This window comes from Linepithema humile, chromosome 3 (genome assembly GCF_040581485.1).
Source record: "Linepithema humile isolate Giens D197 chromosome 3, Lhum_UNIL_v1.0, whole genome shotgun sequence".
NCBI lineage: Eukaryota > Metazoa > Arthropoda > Insecta > Hymenoptera > Formicidae > Linepithema > Linepithema humile.
In genome coordinates this window covers 30,684,527-30,707,757 of record NC_090130.1, presented here as the reverse complement: position 1 = coordinate 30,707,757, position 23,231 = coordinate 30,684,527, and the positions used below count along the sequence as shown (strand labels likewise).

Here is a 23,231-nt window from a genome sequence, read left to right as displayed (position 1 = left end):
TACTTTGAAGCAATCTTTCATACAACGGTACACGCTATTATGTCGGCTACGTATTTTGTTGAATGGAACGTGCGGTTTACTAATATTATTGGGAAGAAATACAAGTTCCATTATAATGGAAATGCATCATGTGACATTTCCATTAACTCCGGCAGTAAGAAACTTTAATGCGTGATTTAATTTGAAGTATTATTGCTTGTAATTAAATAACAATATAAATAAATTATGCTACATAGATCGCGCTTAATTGCGTTCAAACAAGATTTTAATTAGCATTTATGTCCAACTAAACTGGATTGGTGTAAATAACATAATGTGATATAATTTAATTGCTCGCGTTTTCTTATGGAACAGAGTCGTCTAATTTATTATTCTCTAAGATTGTTTTATTCTTGCGATATATTTCATTACACAATATTTGTAGCTTGCGCGATGCGATACACATATTTTGCAGTTATAAAACATAATCTACGTACGCCCTGTAATTTACTAACTCGTCATTTGTCACTGGTAATGAGCCAAGTAAGACAATACGCGTGCTCACAACCAGCGTGAAAACAATTGTTTCACGAGGATCAAACAAATGCGGTTTATAATTATTTATCCGTTACTTGCTTTCGACACTTCGCTTAATTATATACTGCGAAACAAATTAGATCGGGAATTAGCTAATTAGACTTGTGTGAGAAATTAGTTCCATTGAATTTAACTGATCCTATACAATGTGTCCTAATTGTTCATGCAATTATACGAATAGTTTTTGAATCCAAAAATATAAATTTTAAAATAATTTCGTACCATCTAAAATTTCTACAAGTGATGTTAGCGTGCGACTTTCTGAAGAATTCTAAGATTTTAACAAGGGATCTTCTCTCTTTCTCTTTTTCTTGTATTTTATTTAATACTCAAATAGTTAACGTGTTTAATGAAGCGTTTTATCGTACTAAGTATTTAATTTTCTAACTACATGATGGGCTATAATACTTTCTATTAGAAATTGATTTAAATATATCTTGATGAATCAGTCATTAACGTGATAATACGCAATGATGATTGTGCAGACAAAAATCAGAAACTGTCGCCCTGCATTTCTTACGCACAAAGCGTGACAAATTGAAATTCCAAGTTCTTCGGTATAGCACGGACAATTTCTAAGCACGCGACAATTTCTTAGAATGATTTCCGTGCGTGTGCAAATTTCTCCACTTCTGCTCTCTTTTGCGAAAGTTGACAAGAAAGTTGTCGTTTTTAGTATGAAATGTAGGTCGATCACTATTTAAACTTTAAAAGTGGCACAAACGTAAAATTTCTTAGATTGGGCCACAGTTTCTTTAAAGTGGACATCCGATAATCCATCGATCCTCATTAATATTACGCAATTATATACATATTTGATTATAGACGTGGTATATATATATATATATATATATATATAAGTCAATATATTCGCAAAGTAAATGCACTCCTTGTCGTTATACAGCAACGATAAACCAATTGACTGATTGTAAGTGTGAGAAACGTGGCACCGGTATTGTCCGCCGTACGAGCGAGCGTAATATGCGATGCTATCACGCTCATCGCCGTCATTACCTCCAGTTAATTGCGAGCATCCAATTACGAGGTAGACTTTTACATTTTTCTTGAATTGCAGCCGGAGCGTTTCTTTTCGATTCCGTTTCACCGTTACCGTTTCGTTTCAGCTCGTTTCAGCACGATTTATCCCGCGCATCCTGTAGGGAATAACGACGATTATTAGGCATAGCTTTTCGCGTCGGGATTTTTCGCGCAGAGTTCCTGCAGTATCGAGCAAAACCGAGCTACCGAGCCGCCCGATCATAGATCATTCTAACTAGGAGGAAGCTCGGGAGACTCGTTGGCAGCGATTTATGAATGATGCTGATCCAATTACTCACAGAAACGTATAAATCAAAATGTGAAAATAAAATTAATTTGCCGATAGATTGAAAAGCTAAGTTTGTTATCGATGATTTACACGAATCTTTGAAATGCTGTAATCAATTGGCACGTAATATGGAGCAAAAAATAAAAGTTTACGGAACATTAATTATAAATAAAAAATTGACAAGTATTGTGACACGTGTCGAACACTTAATCAAATGATGAATCTCACATTGAACTATGCCATATTAAAATATATCTGTAAACAATATTTTTAATTATATTTTAAACGCAAATTTGTAATATTTAAAAAATTTAATTATTTTGAAACATAATGATATTATTTTGACGAGTCAATGTTGCTTAATTTAATATTTTATTTATATAAGATGTCGGATCTCGTGCATTCGAGGTATCGCGTGATCGTTGCAAATGCAATGTATTATCGATCGCGGTAATATTTTGCTCGTAATATTGTTAGCAGTAAGCAGTTGCCTGTCAATAGACGACAAAGTTCTAACTCCAAAATGTATACTGAAATGTATATCATTATGCTAAGAGATGCAACAGATTTCACGACTTTGTATTCTTAACAGAAATCTATTTTCTTACGGCTCAGTTGAACTAGTTTTTAGCGAGGAGAAGAAAAGAATCTTTTGTATTTCTGATTCGCTGCGAAAAAAATTAGAGTTTTAAAGTGCAATGCGGAATTTCTGAAGTAGTGTTATGCGAATATTTTCCTTCGGGGAAAAGCTGAATAATTCAATGCAAAGTTTCTCGTTCGCAGGATCTCCACTGAAATTACGTCGTATAATAGTAGATACACGCGCATACGTGTCATGAGATTTCTGATAGTCACATGGTCGTATATTAATGTTGGGAAATGATTTCTTTCACGTGACTAATACACATTGATCTGGATTCATATCTAGCTGTAATCGGCACAGCGTATAAATCTGCGATATCGTATGCATCGCGGAATTTAATACGACGCGACATCTTTTCCCGCGCAAGATTACCTTCTATTACGTTGATTCATAGTTTTTAAATTCAATTGTGGGAACGAGTCGGAACCGAAGAATAATAATGATGGATTTATAATAGTTATACTATGTTATTTCATAATTCTGCCACTACAACAGCATAATAGTAAAGGCAAAATCTGCGAATTTTTCATTAAAATATCGCGATGTGTATTTGTTGCAATTTATACAATATTCCGCAAGCAACAAAATGAGTAATTAATTTTTAATAAGAATTGTTTAACGACTCACAATAATTAATAAAATAGTGATAAGAGAAGGGGATCAAGAGAAATGACAATTACATTAGAGAACGACTTCCAACGTTTTGTTTTATAAGACTTTCACAATTCTTCGAATTCCAGATTTTGTACTGAAGATGATCGGATTAACGACAGAACCGTTTACTCAACTCTTTTAAATAAAGAAGATTTAAGAAGCACTTGCATCCAGCGTCGGCTCTTGATCCCCTTCTCTTATCACTATTTTATTGATTTTTAATATTTTACTTAAATTATCTTTTTATTATCTGATATCAGTTTGATATTAGTAAATGTGCGTTTGTAAAGCAATATTTTGCTTTATAAGAAAATAAACTCTTTATATGTGAAGTAAAACAAAGAGAAAGATACATCTCGGCAGGAAGAGGAGGAGAAAGGAAAACAGCGACGAAAAATGACGCGCGCGTCTCGGTCAACCGCGCAGGCAGATCCTCGCCGGAGGATCTTCGCTCCTGCACGCGCGCTGCGATATTACTCGAGGATATATCTATAAATCATGCAGATCACGTCTAGATTCCTACGGCTATGTGTCGTCATTCGCGCGACGATGGGTGTAAACGCATCACGTGGGTGTAAACACGTGTCGTGATGCACGGACGGAGTGCACAGTTGCATCGGAAATCGACCTCTCCAGCGTATCTGGATTTCTAGCGATGCATACGACTTCCATGCCTCGCATTCCATGCCCGTTGCACACTTGGCCGCAACTTGGAATTCCTCTGTGAAAGCGACGGAGCACCTTAAAGCCTCACTCACAGTGCGTAGACGAGTGTGCGGTTCTCGGCTCGTCTTTGTTTCAAAGCGAGGAACAAAGGTGTATCCGTGTACGGCGACCGCAACGCAGCGGAAGCGATGCTTTGTAACGCAAAATCGTTTCCTTCGACACGCAAGCGGATTCTCACGAGCGGTGTGTGATTTCTTTAACGGCTTTCGGATGATCGATAGCGCTCAACGCTATCGATCTGGACTAATCTGGAGCACAAGTTGATTTGCAACTAAGCACGTTTTTTTTTGCGCGATTAATTAAATACGATTCTTTTATGAAAGACCTGGATCTCGAAATCAGGCAGCCGTACATTTAGCAAACAAGAGGCGGAAGAAAAAAAACACACGAGTGCCGGAAGTAACAACTTGTTCATGAAAGTGTCTGATTTCCTCGTTTCGTCTTTTCTCTCCTCGTCCTGAATCGGGATTCTCACGTAAATTATAATAAATTATATTAAATACCACGAAATCAAAATTTTTGACATGTGACTGTGATAATACAATCAAACGTTTATTTGATGAATAAATATATATACGCATCGCAGACTTGGATGACTTACGATTGATAAAAAAAAAAGCTTTTGTTAATTATATAATATTTTCTTTGGATAATTTTTATTTTTTTTCATACGTTGTAGTAAACTTTAAAAAAGGCTAGATCTCTAAAAACTTTTAATAAACTTTTCTCAAATATCACAAAATTATGGACGACTTGAGAGAAAATGTATTTTTTTCCACTATTTTTTGAAGGCCTATTCTTTTGGCCTTAAAATGTATTAAAACCAAAATCATTTCGCGCGTAACATCATTATTCATTTCATCTTCGATTAACTAATGGCAAAAGAGCCGTCGCGAGTTACCCAATTTTACGGTAGCGCGGTGTAACACTGCGCACCACCGCAGCCGCAATATTGTAGCAGATATCTTCACCCAAAGCTCCATGCCGCTTAATTAGTCCCATCGTAACTCCATTTATGATTTATCGCAAGTACCGTGTAACTCGCGTAAATAGTTTCGCAGGTTCTAGAAAGCGTTTTCTCTCTGCGAGAACACAAGTCCCGGTATAGTTATCGCAGTTACCACTGCAAATGTATTCTCACGCGTATATATTTTCTCGTGCGAAGAGCACCGCGGCCGATTTTATTACCCGCGTGTTTAGCCAATAATTCCGCACCGGTGTTAATTATTGCGTCCCGTTACGCCGGCGGGTGAATAATGTTGCTACCGCACGTGGTTATGCATTCTCGATGCGAGTTTCGCAATTAACTGCCGTCGAAACGCTTCTCTTTCTATAATTATCTCGATTACTCTTTTCTGCGTGGCTATTATATCAATAAATACGAAACTCCCATGCGTTGTGTAGAAAAAAAAACGTAACACCGCTTAACATTATTCTCTCGTTCGCGTCGAAACTCTGCTCGGACAGAGATAGGAAAAAGGTGCTGCCGAGTGGCAAAGCGCTCTCGACACTCCTCCGACGAATGCTATGCTGAATTAAATGTCATCTCGCTAAACGAAGTGCATCGAAGCATCTAACGGTGCAGAGAAATTATAGTACACGTCACTGTAAATTAGATTTCTCCGGTGCGATAATCCGGACTGCCGAGCATCATCCTGAATTCGTCCTCTTCGCTTATTATTATTACTTTTTTTTTCTTCAAAGAAACCCTTTCTTTTTCCTTTCCTCCTTTTCTTTCTCCTCGCGTCCCTCGTTGCCGCATGCTCGCGCGGACGTACGTATGCTCATGGAAAGGATACAGTTATACACTATGCTCAAGCGAAAGAGCTAGAGAGAAGGAGGAAAAGGAGAGACAGACGGAGTACCTCGTCAGACAGAGGACCCGTTTTATAACTAGAGATTCATAACGGCATACGATCTTACAATGGACACTCGGTTGGCGAGCAGTGACAAACGAAACGGGATCCGAATCGGCGCTATTTCACGCCGGTGTTGGTTTCGCACGTATTTCGATTTTGTCTATTTATTTTTTTAGACGCGTATGTGGAACAAGATTACTTTCACACGCGGTTTAATTTTTTTCGATCGATAGAACAAAAAACAAACAAAAAAAATCTAGGTCTTTCGATTAAAATTCCAATAAAAAACTTTTCGGTCTTTGAGGTAGAAAGTGCTGTGTATACGCGCGCACATCTCGAAATAACGCGACTCATCGTTACGCGCATCTCGACCAATGGGCGTTGCTCATCGGACATTAATGACTTCAATTTCCTGTGGGCGCAACGTGTATCATCAGCATACGAATCGTTTTCTCCGCGAAACTGCGCTCGATCGAAACCTCGCTTTCCAAGAAAGCGACTGACAATCATCTTCATAATCAATGGAAGTGACATTTATGCGCCGCGCGCGAATATTCAGAAAATACGCCTCGCATTCCGTATATCATTCAGATAACACAATGCTGGAATGATAAATACGAAGTATAGTTATCAGTTATATTATATCTTTACTCTGTTTTTCATCTTTATGCGATTTTCTCAATGTGACTCAAGAATATTATAAATATAATGCAGCATTTGATGGATTCTTTGCCTTAAAATAAATCGATTATTTGACAAAATAACACGTAAGTTGCATCTTAATATCGAAGCGTCTTGATAAAAATATAACTTTAACGTAATTGCAATTTATTATTGTAAAAAATAGACTTTTCCGATTCTCGATAGGACTTTATAAGATCTTTCGATTCAAGACCTATATTTTGCCTATCTATCTGCTTTCGTTTGTGGGATAAAAAAATAAAGAAAACAAATATATTTTTTATTTTTATTACACAACTACACACACGATGATGATGATGATAGGACCGAACTCTGCAATTATATATAGTTTCGTTGCTTTTTTCTTCAAGATTCTGGTTCTGTGCATCTTGAAACCTCCTCTCTCTCCAGATTGAGGTCGTCGGGTATTTTTTTAATACACTTTACGACGCACGATGTGAAAAAATAATGAAACAAGTGCGCGAAGATGCGTATAGCGACACATAAGTACGGATTATTCCACATGTTTATATTGCGCGCTTACTTTCGCACCTGCTGGCGCTTCGATCCGATTTCAGTGAATCGATTATAAGAATAGAGATTTATTCCGCGGCAGCGCGCGGAAACACGACGCGTACCCACAATGCCGCGCGATATCGTGCGAAATCTAGCGTTATGTGCCGCACAAAAGTTTACCGGCATCCGGCTTGTTTTTACAGTCCGCGGGGGAAATAGATATTTCTTTCGCGCAATCGGATATGGAAGATCAACTCCATTTCCGCGCATCGCATCAGTTAGCATTCCACGGCGCATAGCTCCCGGAACATTCATAACGGAAAAATCCCTCTGGACTCACGTGTGTGTTCCGTTAATGGTCGTCAAGATCGACGATCCGGAATCCCGAGGATCGTGGCGCCCCCCCCCCCCCCCCCCCCCGCGTCACGAGTCTCTCTCGGCGCATCCCGCGTTCCTCTCGCTCGAGAGACGTTCTCCTCCGCCGCGCTCATCCGCGCCGCGATATCTGATGCGGCGAATGCTCGACGGGAAAAGCATTACGGGCATCGCGATGCTTACAATGTCTTCCTTCATACCCCTCGTCCCTACCCCTCACCCCCGCAATCGCTCACGCGATGATCCCCTCTCGTACGTACTTGAGCTGCACCGCCGGCGTTGGCGCGGGTGCCGCGCACGACCCTTAGCTTTAATAACCGTGGAACACGGATCCTGTGCGGCGCTGCTCGCGAAGAATGGCATACGCCTCACGGATATCATCTCATCAATTACATCACTCGAGTAGCCGCCTGACCTCGAAACGCGCGAGAGAGGTGCGTGCATTTGACCCCCGCGTTTTCAATGCGATCAATTAGCTCTCTCCGCGTAATCGCTTTAGCGCGAGAGAGAATCCGATCTTATTTCAACGGGATTACGAGTGCAAACTCAATTGAATTGATTGGGTTATTACGAGTTGATGATCCGGTATTAGCTTTACCGACATTTTTCCTTATGCAACGGTTCGACCAGACGAGAATAATCGCTTTAACGAGTCGCGGCGCCTCGTTACGCGCTGCAGTACCTATCAATTTTCTAGACAATGAACGAGCTTCTCTGTTTCTCTCTCTCTCTCTCTCTCTCTTTCTTTGTGTGGCTTTGTAAAGAGAATCTTCGAAAAGGTCTTTTCATCCTTGCATCAAGGAGAAATCGCAAATGCATAATTATTTGGTAACAAAGGATGTTTTGTTTCGAAATTATCTCGTAAATTACGCGTATAAATGCGTCAACAAATTTTTATAAATTTTAATCACTACGAAACCTACCATCGCTGGGAAAAGATCAAAGGATCAATTAACGAATAATTGCAGACTTTAATCGGATTTATGTCAATCGATATCGAAGCAGATGCTGAACAACCGCCGATAGCCAATGCGTTTGCCAATGCGTTCGCCAGTGCGTTCGTCAACGTTGGCGCGCATTCACCATCTGTCATCTGTAGTCAGCTCTACGGAAATCAGGCGAGTACGGTGGCGAATTGTTTAGAAGCGCGATGTAAGCCGCGACGAGATACGTGGAGGGGAGCTAAAGCCGTTTAACGCTATTAAAGCACCGCGTTTTACGTGTGTGGATGCGCGTATATCGGTTGATGCGTGCACATGTGTGACTAACCGCTCGCGCGCGGGTCAATGCCTCGGCTGTCTCCGAGCAGTAGGCACCTACGTACTTACGCCACGATTACCTTTTCCCTCGCGTTACACACAAACGCGCATTTCAAGTCTACGCATTCGCATTCGTGTCACTTCCGCGAGGGAAGTCCGTGCGATGTCCGAGGGTAGAGCGAGCTCTGTAAAATTAGCATCCTCTTTCTTCGGAATTTCAATATAACTTGTAGAGCTTCCGGCTTTTTTTCCTACAAAGAGCGCTAGATGTGTTCAGAAAAGAATTGGCAATGCGTTCGTCGAATCGATATTCTCGAAAGGGAAATCAAATGACTGGCGCGTATTTGTTACAATTTTTTAAATTAATACATATCTTATACAAGCATCAATCCTTACAGTGATCTTAATGTTACCATTTTATTAATTTTTTTTTATTAATTATGCGTTTTACATGGATATTATCAATCTTTAACCTTAATGTCGCCATTTTATTTTTTCAAATCAATTATGTGCTTTATATATAGACATTACCAATCTTTGCGATGATCTTAATATTACGTATGCGATGTAATGTTTGATTAGAAAGTATGTCAATTGCGATAAGATTTATGACACTGCCTAATACGTTCGATTATGATACGATGCTATTATCACAAATAACAATCTTTACGTCATATTGCGGGAATCAACGTTGGTCCGGTGATTCGTGAGATCACGACAAATCTCTCAGCATTATGGTGCATTTCTGATCCACTTGTGCTATCGATGCACGATCGCGCGGCGATCGTGATCGTAACTGCCATTATTACCGCGGGTAACCCACAAAGCTAAGCATCCGTGGTCCGTGTCCTCGTGGTGGAATCATTGCACTACGCGGCATCGGACCGTGAAATGCCAGCGTGCGCGAGAGGAGCTCTTATCGCGGCGGATAAGATTATCTGCATACCGGACAGGTGTGAAACGGAATCGCTAGCCGCGATAACCACGGTTTTCGCCCTAATACAATTCTTCATTACCATTCGCGCGGAATTATTGTCTCGCGTGACGACGCGATATCGTATCCGAGCGAAGCGCCATGGATTGAAAGTTATCAATCCGCGGTTTATCAACTTATTTCCACAACAAGTGCCTGCGCAGTTTGATAAAAGTACGCACAACTGTTGAATTTTCTGTTTTTAATCTTAGAATTTTATAGGTGTTATTCTCATTAAATGAAATTTTAAGTATACTTTTAGAGAAATGTCCAATAACTGCAAGCGTTTATTGTTGTCGGTAAATGAAAATTTAGTAATAATTCGATCAAATAGCGAAACTGAAGTTTCGAATTTTTGAAAAATTAGGTACAATGATTTGCATTTATAATCAGAGTCAGTACGCGCCATCGCCTCCGTTCTGGCGGAACGCACCGCGTGAGTGAGGTACCGTTTGAAAACACCACGAAGGAAATTCCGCAGAGCCGTTCCACGATACGGACGATCGACACTACTATATACGCGACTCTCTAATTAAATGCAACATTCCGTACCGATTGCAAGAACATTTTTCAAAAAGAATGTCGCACCTGTTTTGAAATACATCATTTCCATGATTGTTTTTTTTTTTAATTTTCTCATGCGTTATTTGAATCAAATGTGCCGAGAACAAAATCGGCAAATATTTGACAAGATAAACTGTCTTGTTTTAGCAATGTACATTTTTCTATCTCAATCATTTAGATATTTGTGGATTTTTAGTTCTGAATATTGTTTTTTTATGGTGATCGTATCTCTATTCTTGACTTGCGCGATTGTTGAAAGATGAACGATGACGAAGTAAAAATTTCTCAATTTCTTTCAGTAACCAGTTTGTCGTTTTTCAGCGAGTCGGACATGGCACCCAATGCGGAGGAAGAGCTATTGGTCGTAAAACCCTGGGGACCGCAACCGGAAAAGGTAGAGTAGAGACATTAAGTAAATTACTGTGTCCCGATGTAACAAACAACGTTGAAACGATTGTGTCGCGTGTTGATCAGTTGGCGTGTAAATGGCGTAAGAGCTTTATGACGTAACTTGAGTCGCGTTAAACGGTCGTTTCACGCACGCAAGCAACCAGCCAGGAAGTTTTCAATTAGCATATCGTTTAACTTTGAGCAAGCGTAGGGAAAGTGTTCGCGCCCGAGCTTTATTTTGGCGCTACGTCAGGAAGACTCCGGCATCTCGGCACGATTAACGCATGCGGCGGGAAAGAGAACGTTAATACTAACATGAGAGAATTGCTGGCGTTTCAAGTTGAAGTAGCAAAGTCACTTTCTGCCTTGACCTTGTTGCCAACGGCACACGCGCATACAACTTGATTACATATTGCACAGCATCTCGTGAGCACTCGTCACTTGTACATCTGCGGAACAGTTTCTTTCACAGTTCAGTCAAATTTAACGCATTTTAAACGTCGCAATCAGGAAGTCTTTGTGCGCTGAATTCTACAATTTGCAACGATTTGCTGTGGCTGATTAAAAATCGCATGCCGCGTTAGCGGTACTCCGTAATTATCCACAATGGATTTGATAAATCGAGGGAAAGCTACATTTATCGCGCGTACTAATTAAAAAAATCGACATCGTCACACTACACCGCCCGTCTATATCGACGTATCTTTATTACAACGGGCGTGAAAGTTTTGAATTTTACACGACAGTTAAGATCGAAATTGCTTGATCTGTCGGACGAAAATGGAAATCGCTCACGGATGAGCCCGAAATTAGATCGACTGTGACGAGATATCGCGTGTGCGACCATACGCGATATTTCATCATTGCGGGAAAGTCGAAGACCAAGCGGTGATTTCACTTAAATTGCTGAAAGGATATGTAAAAAGAGCATAAAACTGATGATTTATTGAGAATGCTATTATCAATACTTTCAATATATCATCAGTTTCACAGATGATGGCGCGTGACGTTGCATTTTCTTTCACGAAAAATAAATAGGAAAGGGGCAAAAAAAGCCAGCCGCTTTTTTTTTCCAGCGTGAAAGACGAGCATATCTCCGCGAGTTAATTAATAGTAAGCAAGTGATATTCTTTCTGTGATGACGCTTGGATTTATTCGCGCGAATAAAAACAGAATGACATTTCAAAACTGGAAATTTTAATATACTTTAATTGAAGATTTTTAAATGCATTTTTCAATGACTACTTGTTGCTACAAATTGAGTTGTAACTAGCTGCTCTGACGAATCTTACGCGCTTACGGGAACGATTCTGAATATAATTGTCTCATTTGAATAATACATACTGCTTCCGCGTGCACGTCAATAACGGATTACTTCATAACTTATACATTCTGCATGAACCGCAAGCATGAAAGTAAATCAATTTTACGTAATTTTGTTCATGTGGCGTACGACGCAGATTAGCGGGAAAACATCTCTGATAAAAATCATTTCAAGGTACACTTAAAAGCTTGAAAAGCTTTCGCGTACCTTTTTCCTGTGATATTAATGCAAATTACATATAACGCCTAACATTATTCCATGATAAATAATAATGCTCTATGATTTATTTATGTGAAAATATTTTACATTAAAATCAAGCGAATATATAAAATATCTCGTAATGTTCACTTTGCGATAATTTTATCTTAAAAACTGTTGCAAAATAACGAGGAGAGTCGCTAGAAAAAAAATATGGTTTTACCTAAAAAAAAAATGGAAGGAGGACCATAATTGATTTTTGTCATCGATCCTAATTTTATTGCAATATTCATTCTTGCATTAGTTTTCAGTCTCTACTGCAAGTGATGGACAGTGAAAAATGCGATAATCACTATGATCCTATCAATCTATGATCGGAAGCGTCGTGAGTGTAATCACAGATATCTTTCTAGCCTCCGACATGAATATTTCATACTCGTGAGCGGCGATAATCGCGCGCTCTTCAAGATTCATTGAGCGTGCACGACATAAAACATCGTTAATTCGACCGAATAGTTCTCAAATCTCATCGCAGATGTTTGTCATAAACGAGATTGAAAATGTCATTAAAATTGTGCAAGCTGACAACTTTATGGAATAACATAATTTTTCTAAACTATTCAAACTGTTTGCAGGAACGGTTAAGACCACCAACGTACAACGCCGAAGATTACGCGATCGCGCTGAGACGATGGGGAAGACGCCCGTTAGGAACCGTTCAAGACTTTCAAGGTACTTTGCCGTCGACAACCAGTTCGAGTTCCGGTTACGCGTCCGGAAGTGGCGAGATGACCTTGAGACAGTTCACGTCGGTCAGCGAGCTGTTGAACAAACTCAGAGCCGATCTTAGGCTTGCTTTCCCCAGGTCAGTGCTCATATTTTTCCTTATTATTAGTAATTAAATTAAGCCGTTCGTTAGAGTTAACAAACATGATAAAGCAGATATCGCGTTCTCTTTAAACTGCCGCTTTCTAGTTAAATTATTTATTTGTCGGATATCCGTTCTTAATAGATATATCCAGCTCAAGCGAATTAATTATATAAACTGGTTTCATCATTAGTGTCATTAAAATAGGCGTCAAATCAATTTTTGTTTTATATTAAGATAACGTCTTAAATATGGACGCTCAATTTAATATAATATGCAAACATATCTATATATTTTATACACGTAGAAATTGAAAATACTTTCTCACAATAGATCGCACGTTCGTTGTGAAATGATTATATAGAACAGCCTGAAAGGAAGTGATTACTGTTTATATTTGCAATGCGGGGTTGTTCCACTCTCGAAGAATAGCGAATTTCTGAGGATGCGGGAAAACGCACGCGGAAGAAGTATGAATTATTTGCCAACGATTAAAATATACGTTTGCTGTTCGTGCTCCCTGGCTGGAACTAATGACGTAGATATTCATCTCATAAAAAGCAAAACACAAAGTATAAGTGAATACAAAATACGTGTTTAAAAACGCCGAGACTGCAAAAATTAAAATTTCCATATTTGAATTTCCACACAATATAAAAATGATAAATAAATAATATATTAAACTCTCCGGTACGATAAGTACAATGATACGACGTGAGAAATCGTTCGTATTCATTTGGTTGGATTTTTTGTTCTCTCTTTTTTTTTTTTTTTTTAAGAAACGGAACAGATGTAGAGTGCACAGTTACGTTTTATGGCGTTTCGCGCACGAAGTGGGCCTGAAACATTCAACTCATCAAAATTCTTCCTTCTTAATCTTGGGACTGATCGGTCGGGACTTTATATCCTTAGCGAAAAATTCTCGTATGATCAAAAGAAGCGCCCGAGCGAAAACATAATTATAGTCTATCCTAATTATCTAATCTATTCTATACATGTAATTAATCTATTAGGGGTCTTAAATACGTATCTAAATAATATTTAACTCCGTTTTATTTATTTTTTATCGTGCAGGTAACTCAAGAGAACCTCGCTTCTCATTGTCAGTCTTGTCATGCAGTTCTAATTTATGCGCTAATAACGCACACGCGATGCATCTTTTTTTTTTTTAACTCCAATTAGCTTCAGTCGGTTTTGATTAGCTCGCTTCGGTTGAAATAGCGAGTTGTTGGATTTCACTCGACGCTATCGAATGGAAATCGAAAGAAGAGAAAAAGAATAATTCGATAAGCAAAATATGTAGTTAATAACTACATCGATAAAAGCAATGAACACCGTGTTGCGCAATACGGTATTGCAACTTTACATATTTTCTTAATCATTAATAATGGTATTTTTTACTAGATAATCAATCATATGCTACACGCATTGGAATATTATATCTCTTCGATTTCCCTGACGCGTTTAACGGCATGATAACTGCAATTTCCGTCAATTCTAAAATTAAAGTTACGGTGTATTCTGCCGCTCGCCGATTATAAATCCCTCGATTTACATGGCGAGGGTGATCGACCGTGCGTTCCGTTCAAGCGGTAGGGAAAGAGCGAGACGAGAGGACCCGTTAGGCAGATGATTAAAGACAATACTTAATATTAAAATTTTTTTTTTTTTCGAAGTCTCGTCGGTACATCGCGTGTCCCGTACACTTCATAGAACGAATATGACGGCTCTATCCTCACGCGCGTTCGCGTTCGCACGCGCGCGTCATGTGGCAGACGAGAGAGTGTCCTAGATAAATGAGTTATAATACGTTACACTGATAGATGTTGGCGGATAACCCGTAGGTAGCGGCTTCGGATAACCGAATACTAATATTACGACTAACTGTATAATGACGCACCGCCGCGAATCGATCTGGCCGAGCTACATTCTCCGTCTTCCCTGACGAAACAGCTGGAGCGACAGGTGTATCACTTATCGAAGCCCTATCAGAGCGTTTAATCGTATTTTCATGGATTCGCTGCACGCGTAGGTCATATTAAATGAGCTCTTGAGAGCTCAACGTTCTTATAACGGTAGTCACTCGGCGAGCGACTGCCTGCAAAAATCGAATTCTTCGAAATTATCGTGTAAAGCAAGGTATTTTAATAGTATGAATTGATAAAATGAATCGCGCGAAGCGAATCCATTAAATCCGGTTTGTACGCATGGCTTTTATCAATTACATCAGCTTTAAAATGAAGACACTTGATACAACTTCCTGGTGAATTTACGATCGGATTTACTACAGGAAGTTCGGGGATTATTCTACGGACTCGACGGAAGTTGTATCGAACTAGATAAAGTCGATAATAAAATGTAATCCACTTTCTCTTAATAAAATCTAGTCTACCGAAAGAAATTATCTGTAAGTAATTTTTCTTTCATTTTTCATGCAACGCTCCGGCATGTAATAACAAAAATCTTTTTAATTTATGTTTTATCGATATCTCTATTTTTTCGGAATAGTTTATTAAACTTATTGATAACAACATCAATTTATTACATTCTCATCCATTTTAATTGAACTTTTAGTTTCACGAAAACGCGCAGTTTTTTTTTTTTTAACATAGAAGGAAGAATTTCAATATGAAAAGATGAGGAAGATGACTGTTCGGGAAAAGTATATTTTAAAATGCTGAGAAGAGCGCGCACGTTTCGGGATGACACATTGCAGCTGCACTTCGAGGTTCACTCTTCTCTCTTTTACACTGTCACTCTCGTCGTCCTTTCGTTTTCTCCGCATCCAAATGTGGCTGGTCGGGCATTTTTACGGCGCAGGCAACAAAGGCGGATCCTCCGTATTTCGTGCACGTACTGCGCCGCGTATCGCGATATCTCGCGCGCATTATACATAATACGCCGGTAACATAATGCACCCATTGTTGAGAGGGAAGAACCGCTGTCTTCTTTCCCGTCCCTTCCTTTGTCGCTAAACGACGAGAGACGTCGACCGCAACGGTATAGGCGCGACCGCATAAGAGGCGTTTAATACTCATTTGCATGTCCCCGTGTATCCCGATTCACCGCACGTCGCTTACATACACGCTGTTTGTACCGTCTAGCGTTTTTTTTTTTTCTTCGGAAAGTTACACGCCACAACGCTGTGGACGCTATGATGCATCGACGTTGCACATTTTTCAGCCGTTCGTCTTCGAATGCGCGCCTTTGACAACGCTTCTTTTAATGCTCGATTCTTTTCCGATCTGCACTAGATCTGTTATTGCGTCGTGGCAATCAGCGACCATACTTTCGTTCGATAATCAAGAATTGTTGCACGAGGTGAGGTAACAAGGCATTGTTCCCAGCATTGTTTTCACGCGTGAAAATGTGCCAAGTGAACGGTGGTAGATAATTCAACAGGCAAATGGCTAAGGATATGTTACGAAAATTAGGTAAAGATATTATGTATCGATATTAAATATTTCTATTATAGCAATATGCCAATCTTCTAGTGTAAATTTATACGATTCAGAGCATTGTATTAATTCACAGTCCTCATTTTTGTAGACGTTGTTGCAAAAGAGGATTAATTTCAATGCTTAGAACGACTTTTCGATTTTAATGATATATTTAACTTGATAATCGCATAAAGATTTTTTAGACCCGATAATTACTATGATAACAAATCGCATAATGTTTCTATTTTGCTTTTCTTTCAGAAAATAATAAATAATATTTCCGAATGTTAATAAAATGAATAGCAATCTAAAAATATCCAATATATTGTTAGTAAACAGCGATTTTTAAGTAAAGTCGAAAAATACTCCGCGCGCCCATACACGCAAAAAAATTACGCAACTATTTCTGGCTTAATGTAAAAACGATTTTTTTTTTCACCGTAAAGAAAGGTGGAAAAAAAGAGAGGAATGGGGAAAAAGAGTAGAAGTGAAGAGAACAGAAAGAGGTAGAAAATTCTTGTCAATTACGAGTTTTCAAACCCGTAAAATTACGGATACTCGCGAGTGTGGAATTGTCGCTGCGTGACAAACGTAACGTGTACACGTACATACTTCCTTGTCTCTGCACCTGTTTACCTTAAGGCGTCGCAAATAGTCGTAAAGGGAAACCATCTCGCGTTGCTGCTCCTCGCGTCAATGCGATCGATGAATCGGAGCTTGGTAAAAGGATACTCGGAGAGCGATACTCGGATACTAGTGAGGCTTCATTTACATGATGCTATGTAAAGTCAACGACGTACGAATCAAGTATCGCGCAAGAAGATATAGGATCTCCCATCCGACTTCTGCATTATTTGAGCTATATTAAACATACAGTAGCAAGATACGTCTTGTTAACGTTAAACGAATAAGATGGATGGCTCTTACTTTTCCTTGCGGAGAGAGAGAGAGAGAGAGGAAGAGGGAAAGAGAGAGAGGGAGAAGCCTCATTTACCTGTTAGTTCGAATACAGCATTTTCCGGCAAATGAGATACTGCGCCGTTGTAGTTCGCGTGTTGAGAAAGCCATCCCGTGGAAGCCGAGACAGGTCTTGCAACGTCTTTGTTAATATATTCCGTATCGATGATGATCGATTCCTTGATCCAATCACGAAGCCGTCCCGTTCGGTCTCGTGGTGACAATCTCAGAAGAAACTCGCTGGGCTGCACGTGCATAAACCGGATCGGGCGAGCGAGAAGCTACGTATAATTACGTAATTACTATCTTTTTTCTTTGTGTTGCAATATCTGCAACGTTTATACGACAATTTTTAACTGAAGGGTGAAAATGTTACCCGTGGTATTATTCATTGGCGTAACTATTGCCGCTTTTAAGCTGAAATGAAGAGCCTTCGCATCAAAAATCCTTTAACGGAGCATTATAATTCAGAGAGCAATTTAAATCCAATTTGCATAAACTGCTCGATCACAAATATTTTTTAATTTAAATTTCGAATTATAAAACGGAAGGCAAAGTAACATGACATCTTTCCAAAATTTGGTTTAATTCAGCGTTTCCAGTTAAATAGAGATCTATAAAAATTTCGGCTTTGTCGCTTCGAGTGAATCGACTCGCTCCAGCCGAAAAAAACGCCACGATCAAAAAATGTAAGGTTGATTGTGCAATAATGTAACTTGATTTCTCTCTTTCAGCTTTGTGCAGGAATTTGCCTCTCCGCCTGCGGACGGTATTACATTGTTGCTGGAGACTTTGCGCGGTGTTCAACTGGCCCAAAGCTCACCGCCGAACACGGGACACGCCGGACCTAAGATCGGCACCAGAAGGGCCGCCCTGGACGAATTGGGATGCGTGGAGTGTTTGGCCGCGTGCGGCGAACGGTGCGCCGATGCGCCACGGCTATTAGTGCAGGCGCAGCCGGGTCTTCTGGCTCTCGCAGTCTGTCTGACTAGTAGTCTGAACCGGTCTCGGGTTCTGGCTCTTCAGGTAACAATCGCCACTTCCGTTCGCGAAGCGTCGCGATACCGTTAGATAAAAAGAACCGATTAGACACCGACGTATCGCGCGAATGTCAGCACGCCTGTGAATGTCAACGATCTCGCGAAATAACGCGACCATTTCTCTCTTCCCTTCCGCGATAGATTCCCTGAACTGTTTAATCAGCGGACATTATGATCGATTGATTCAATACACTTGTATTTTTTTCGTGAAATTCTCTATAATTTATTATAGTGCAGAATTGTTTGTATTTTCTTATTTTAAATTAAAAGGTAAAAATGCTGAAGGCATAATAAAGATAACTGTGAATCGACACACTAATACAAGAGTCATAAAATTATATTTGCTTCGCAGCTTTGTCGAGGAAAAATAAACGAGCAACAGTTATCGCGGGATAAGATGGCACTGGGTCACTCGCATTGGCGCAATAAGTTAATGGTTTATTTTTCTGAGCCGGTCATAAACGCGTGTCTCGAACGAAGGCAATACGCTCCGCCAGGCCGCGATCCGTTATTTCGAGGGTACTCACCGACGAAACCAGTTTTTATCGTTTATCCGCCAAACGTTATTCGGTCGGAACGCGATTGACTTCATTTGCAAACCCGCAGACGCGCGTGAGGATAACGTTGAAATCTTTTCTTTTCCGACCCTCGGAAATGCGTGCCTTGACGGGCGGATATCGCGCAGTACAATCAACCGCCGTCTGTTCGCGGCGGATAATTACTTCCACGGCACGTGATCACAGAGCACTGCAGAATTGCAAAGAATGCACGCGTTCATTGATCAAGTTTCATAGAAATCTGCCGCGCGTGAGACATTTTGCAATTGTTTCACATTAATTTTCTTTCCCCCAGCACGTATGGCGCAACTTATTAATCTTCCGCGATTCTAGGCAAAATCTGAATACGACACATTAATATATATTTGCAGCTCTTAACGAAAGTGTGTCAAGCGCCAGGTGGACACGCGGCTGTCTCGGAAGCGGTATCGACGCTGAGACTCAAGTACGGAGAAGGAGGGAGATTCCGATTTTTGGCCGGTGCTCTTTTAGCCCCCAGAGCGGCTATCGCATTGCGGGTCGCCGGAGTTTCGTTCTTGAATGCTTTTCTGAAATCTGCGCCTCGCACGCAAACTAGATTATATATTCAGGTGAGAGCGCAATCACGAGAATTATATTTGACACGTTTATCTTTTTGTCCAGGTGTAACATATATTTAAATAAGTAATCTTTAAACATGACTTTTTAATAAAAATTCACAAAAACTCAAAAGATCTCGATAAATTCAAATTAAATAATGTCAGAAAAGACTTTTAATACTTTTCTAAAAACTAACTTTTTCTATTTTTACAAAATTCTTTAAAAATTAGGAAGATTTTAAAAACTCCTCGCATTCAAGGATTAAAGCGATATAATTAACACAGCTATATTTAATGATTAAACTATACAGACGCTAATATTTCGCTTTCTTTCAGGCCGAAGCCTGCGAAGCTGGTTTAGAGCCGCAGGTTCTTCAAGAATGGCTGAGGGAATTCGATGGACGCGAGGAGGACGCTTTAACTGATTTATTGCACAAGGAAGTTCAGAAGTGGACGCACAACTGCGTCGATGTGGACGCGCTGCAGCGTAGGGTAATGCGCGCGGAGGAAACTTGCAGGATACTCAGCGAAAAAGTATCATTCCTGCAGATACAACTCGAGAAACGGAATGATCGTAATTTAGAAGAGCGAGATAAATCCACGTCAATAATCCTCACTGCCGCCAATCCTAAAAGTCCGAAAGTGTCCTCGAACGCGGAGGACGAAGGTATCAGCTCCTCCGAAAGGTCTAGCAGTCCCGAAGACACGAAGCCTCAAGTGAGAACCAACCGCCAGAAAAATTCACCTTCGCAAAGCAATGATCAGGAAACAACGATAGACGATGTGATCGAGGAGCTGAGGATTATTGTAAAGGATGCCGAGGAGGAATTCAGCGACAAGATTCAAGAGTTGAATCATCGTATCGTCAATCATGATCAAGATGCAGTCCGTAACGAACAGGAATTGGTTAAAGGCAAATTATACAGGTCGAATTCCAAGATCTCGTTGAATAACTCTGAAAGTTACATGTACGATAAAGTATCCAAGAGGGAAAAACATGTGAATTTGAAGACGCTGAGGCCGAACGTGGGCTCAAATGCGCCTCCGAGTGAAATAAAGGGCGAGCAGGTGACGTATTTCGGCAACGATCGAGATTACAGCTCGCACTCGAGTAGCACGAAGAGATTGAGTCCCAACGAGCCGCGCAGATCGTCCAAGTCGTCGATGGAAGGCAGTGTAAAAATCGTTGTTAAGGGACCGGACGTGGAGGAGGCGATTGTACCGGCCATTCTACATCCGCAACCACCGAGAAGAGCGCCGCCGTGCTTATCGGCCATCATGGCCGCTAGGCACTGCGACTTCGCCGATCAGGCGGAAACGTATAACTCTCACGACGAGGAAGCCGAAGAGGAAACCTTGGGCGACGGCAGTGATTCGTTGTTAAGTGCTTCTAGGCTCAAGTATAACGGCAAACATCAAATGTACGACGAACAAATGCGAAACGTGAACGCGGATCAACTGCAGAAGCAAGCCAAGAGTGACACTATACTGATAGGTTCGAATCACACCGATATGTTCAGAAAGAGTCTCGACGATCTTCGCTTCGAGAAGAACGACGCGAAGGACAGGAAAGTGTTGAGAAGCTACGAAATCTCGAAGGAATCGAAGTCAAAGGTGATTACAGACGTCAGGCCGCTTAACAAACAAATCGACAGACAATTCGAGTCTATTTCCAAAGGACTTGAGACGTCCTCCGGACGATCTGCCGATCAGCGGCGACACAATTCCAAGTACAGAAGCGAAGTGGAGAAGAGAAAATATTTGCGTCGTTCAGCCAGTCACGATTACCTCGAATCGAACGTGTCCAGTCCGCAGTCGAGACGGTCGGGCAGCAGAGTGGAGTGTCGCATCAGGAAATTTGAAAGTTTAAATTCCTTCGACGAGCATCGAAGCTTACAGAATTACGGCAGATTGAACGGTTCGGAAAATCTTGATAAGCGAGAACGAGCAATGCTCTTAGCCGATTTCTCCCGATCTAAAATGCGTAGGTCGGAATCCTTTCATCACGTCTCACATCACGCGTTGAAGAGGGACCAATGCTCATCGAAGGGGGAGAGTGACAGCGGTCTCTTCTACATCACCGACTTTAATTTGGAACCTCTTGTCGCCAGAAGACCACGATCGGTCGACGCGCCGAAATCTCCCAGTCTACTAACCAAGTCCCTGGACAGGATTGACGAAGGTTTAGACTCGATGGTGGACATTGTTATTATGCAAGAGCAGAATCAGTGGAACGCGGGTAAACGTCAATCGAAGGTGAACAAGTCTCGCGATGAGAAACTGACGCGATCGAGATCGGTCAGACCTGATGACTTCGGCGACAGTTCTTCCGAATTTAACAAACCGATAAAACGAGACAATTCTGCTCTTAAGAACAGGAATTTGAAGAACGTTAATAATAAGCAATTGAAGAACGACGAATTTTATGAAGAACAAAGAACTCGCGAATGGAATTATCATAACGAGTTAAATTACGCGAGGAGCAAGAACGAAATGAGCTCGGAAGACTCGCCGGTGATATTGCCAAAAAATAATATGAGACACAATTCCTTTTGTCAGAAGGATAATATTTCTAACAAGTTTCCTGGCAAGCCGAACGAGTCCGGAATTTTCGCTGGGCGAACGTACGATACATTCGGTCTCGGAAAGAGCCGCTTCAACGCAGGAAAATACTCAGGAAATCAGCAAATTAAGGAAAGTCCAATTGGCCGAAGAAACACGACCTCTTCGTTGATAGGGAAACGTGGAAAAGTGACGGATATCGTCTCGGGTCTTTACTGAATGTATAACCTTATGCCGTACAAAGTTTTAAAAAGCTAATGAGTGCGATTCGTATGATTTAAATAATTCTTCGAATATTCTTTTTGTTTAATTTATTTAAGAACGAAAGAGCTCATTATGTATCAAGTCACATTTTGTTAAATAACGTATCAAAATTATTTAACCCATTTGTTTCCCGAAACTTTGTTTTTAAAAATATTTGTTTACAGGACAATTTGGATATATTTAAAGTACTAAAAATTGATGCAAAATAATTACTTAATAAAATAATTTGCCAACAAATCAAATTTTACATAAAATTATGCAAAAAAATATGTGTATTACTTATATTCGTTCAATAACAATAAGATGTTAATTTTGACAAAATATGACTCCGATAAACTGATTTGTAAGAAAGAGTAAATATAAAGATTCTATTAATCGATACAATTATCGATTAAAAAAACGGGAATCATCTTAAGTGCAATATTTCTTAGTATTATTACGTTATATATGTAAGAATTACGTTTACCTGATATATACCTAAAAAAATACCTTCTTTCATAACGATAATTTTTTGGTGATGGACTCTTGCGTGCCTTCGCTACATTGTTTGATGTCACTCTTTATGCAACAACGTTTGTATATGCAATAGTAGTGCAAGTGCCAATTAAAATTATATTTTTCGTAGGTTTCTATATATTATATGTATATATATAAATATAGAGACAATCGAAATATAATGTCTATTTATATTTACCTTTTCCACATTATTAGTTTTTTTATCTAAATAATAATTGCTCTAAAATGTAGACTTGTTTCTTTTAAAAAAAATTAATTAGAGTACTGTTATGTTACAGAACACTGGAAAAGTAGATAACAAAAACAAACATTTTAAAGAGTAATAAGTCAGTTAAAAATGAACTGCTAATTAAATATAGAAAGTTGAGTTTTTGAATTCCAAAA

The 23,231-nt window shown here is 39.9% G+C and overlaps 1 protein-coding gene across 2 annotated transcripts in view; it reads left to right on the top strand.

The window, feature by feature from the left end:
* The window catches only part of mwh (multiple wing hairs), a 34,053-nt gene extending 11,045 nt beyond the window's left edge, over positions 1-23,008 (top strand). For both annotated transcript variants that reach the window (XM_012363928.2, XM_012363929.2), the window contains 5 exons: positions 10,475-10,547; positions 12,701-12,930; positions 18,065-18,356; positions 19,299-19,517; positions 19,842-23,008. In XM_012363928.2, coding sequence (XP_012219351.2) covers positions 10,475-10,547; positions 12,701-12,930; positions 18,065-18,356; positions 19,299-19,517; positions 19,842-22,286 — 3,259 coding nt within the window. In that variant the 3' untranslated portion in view covers positions 22,287-23,008. The remainder of the gene's footprint in view (positions 1-10,474; positions 10,548-12,700; positions 12,931-18,064; positions 18,357-19,298; positions 19,518-19,841) is intronic.
* Positions 23,009-23,231: the final 223 nt, after the last annotated feature.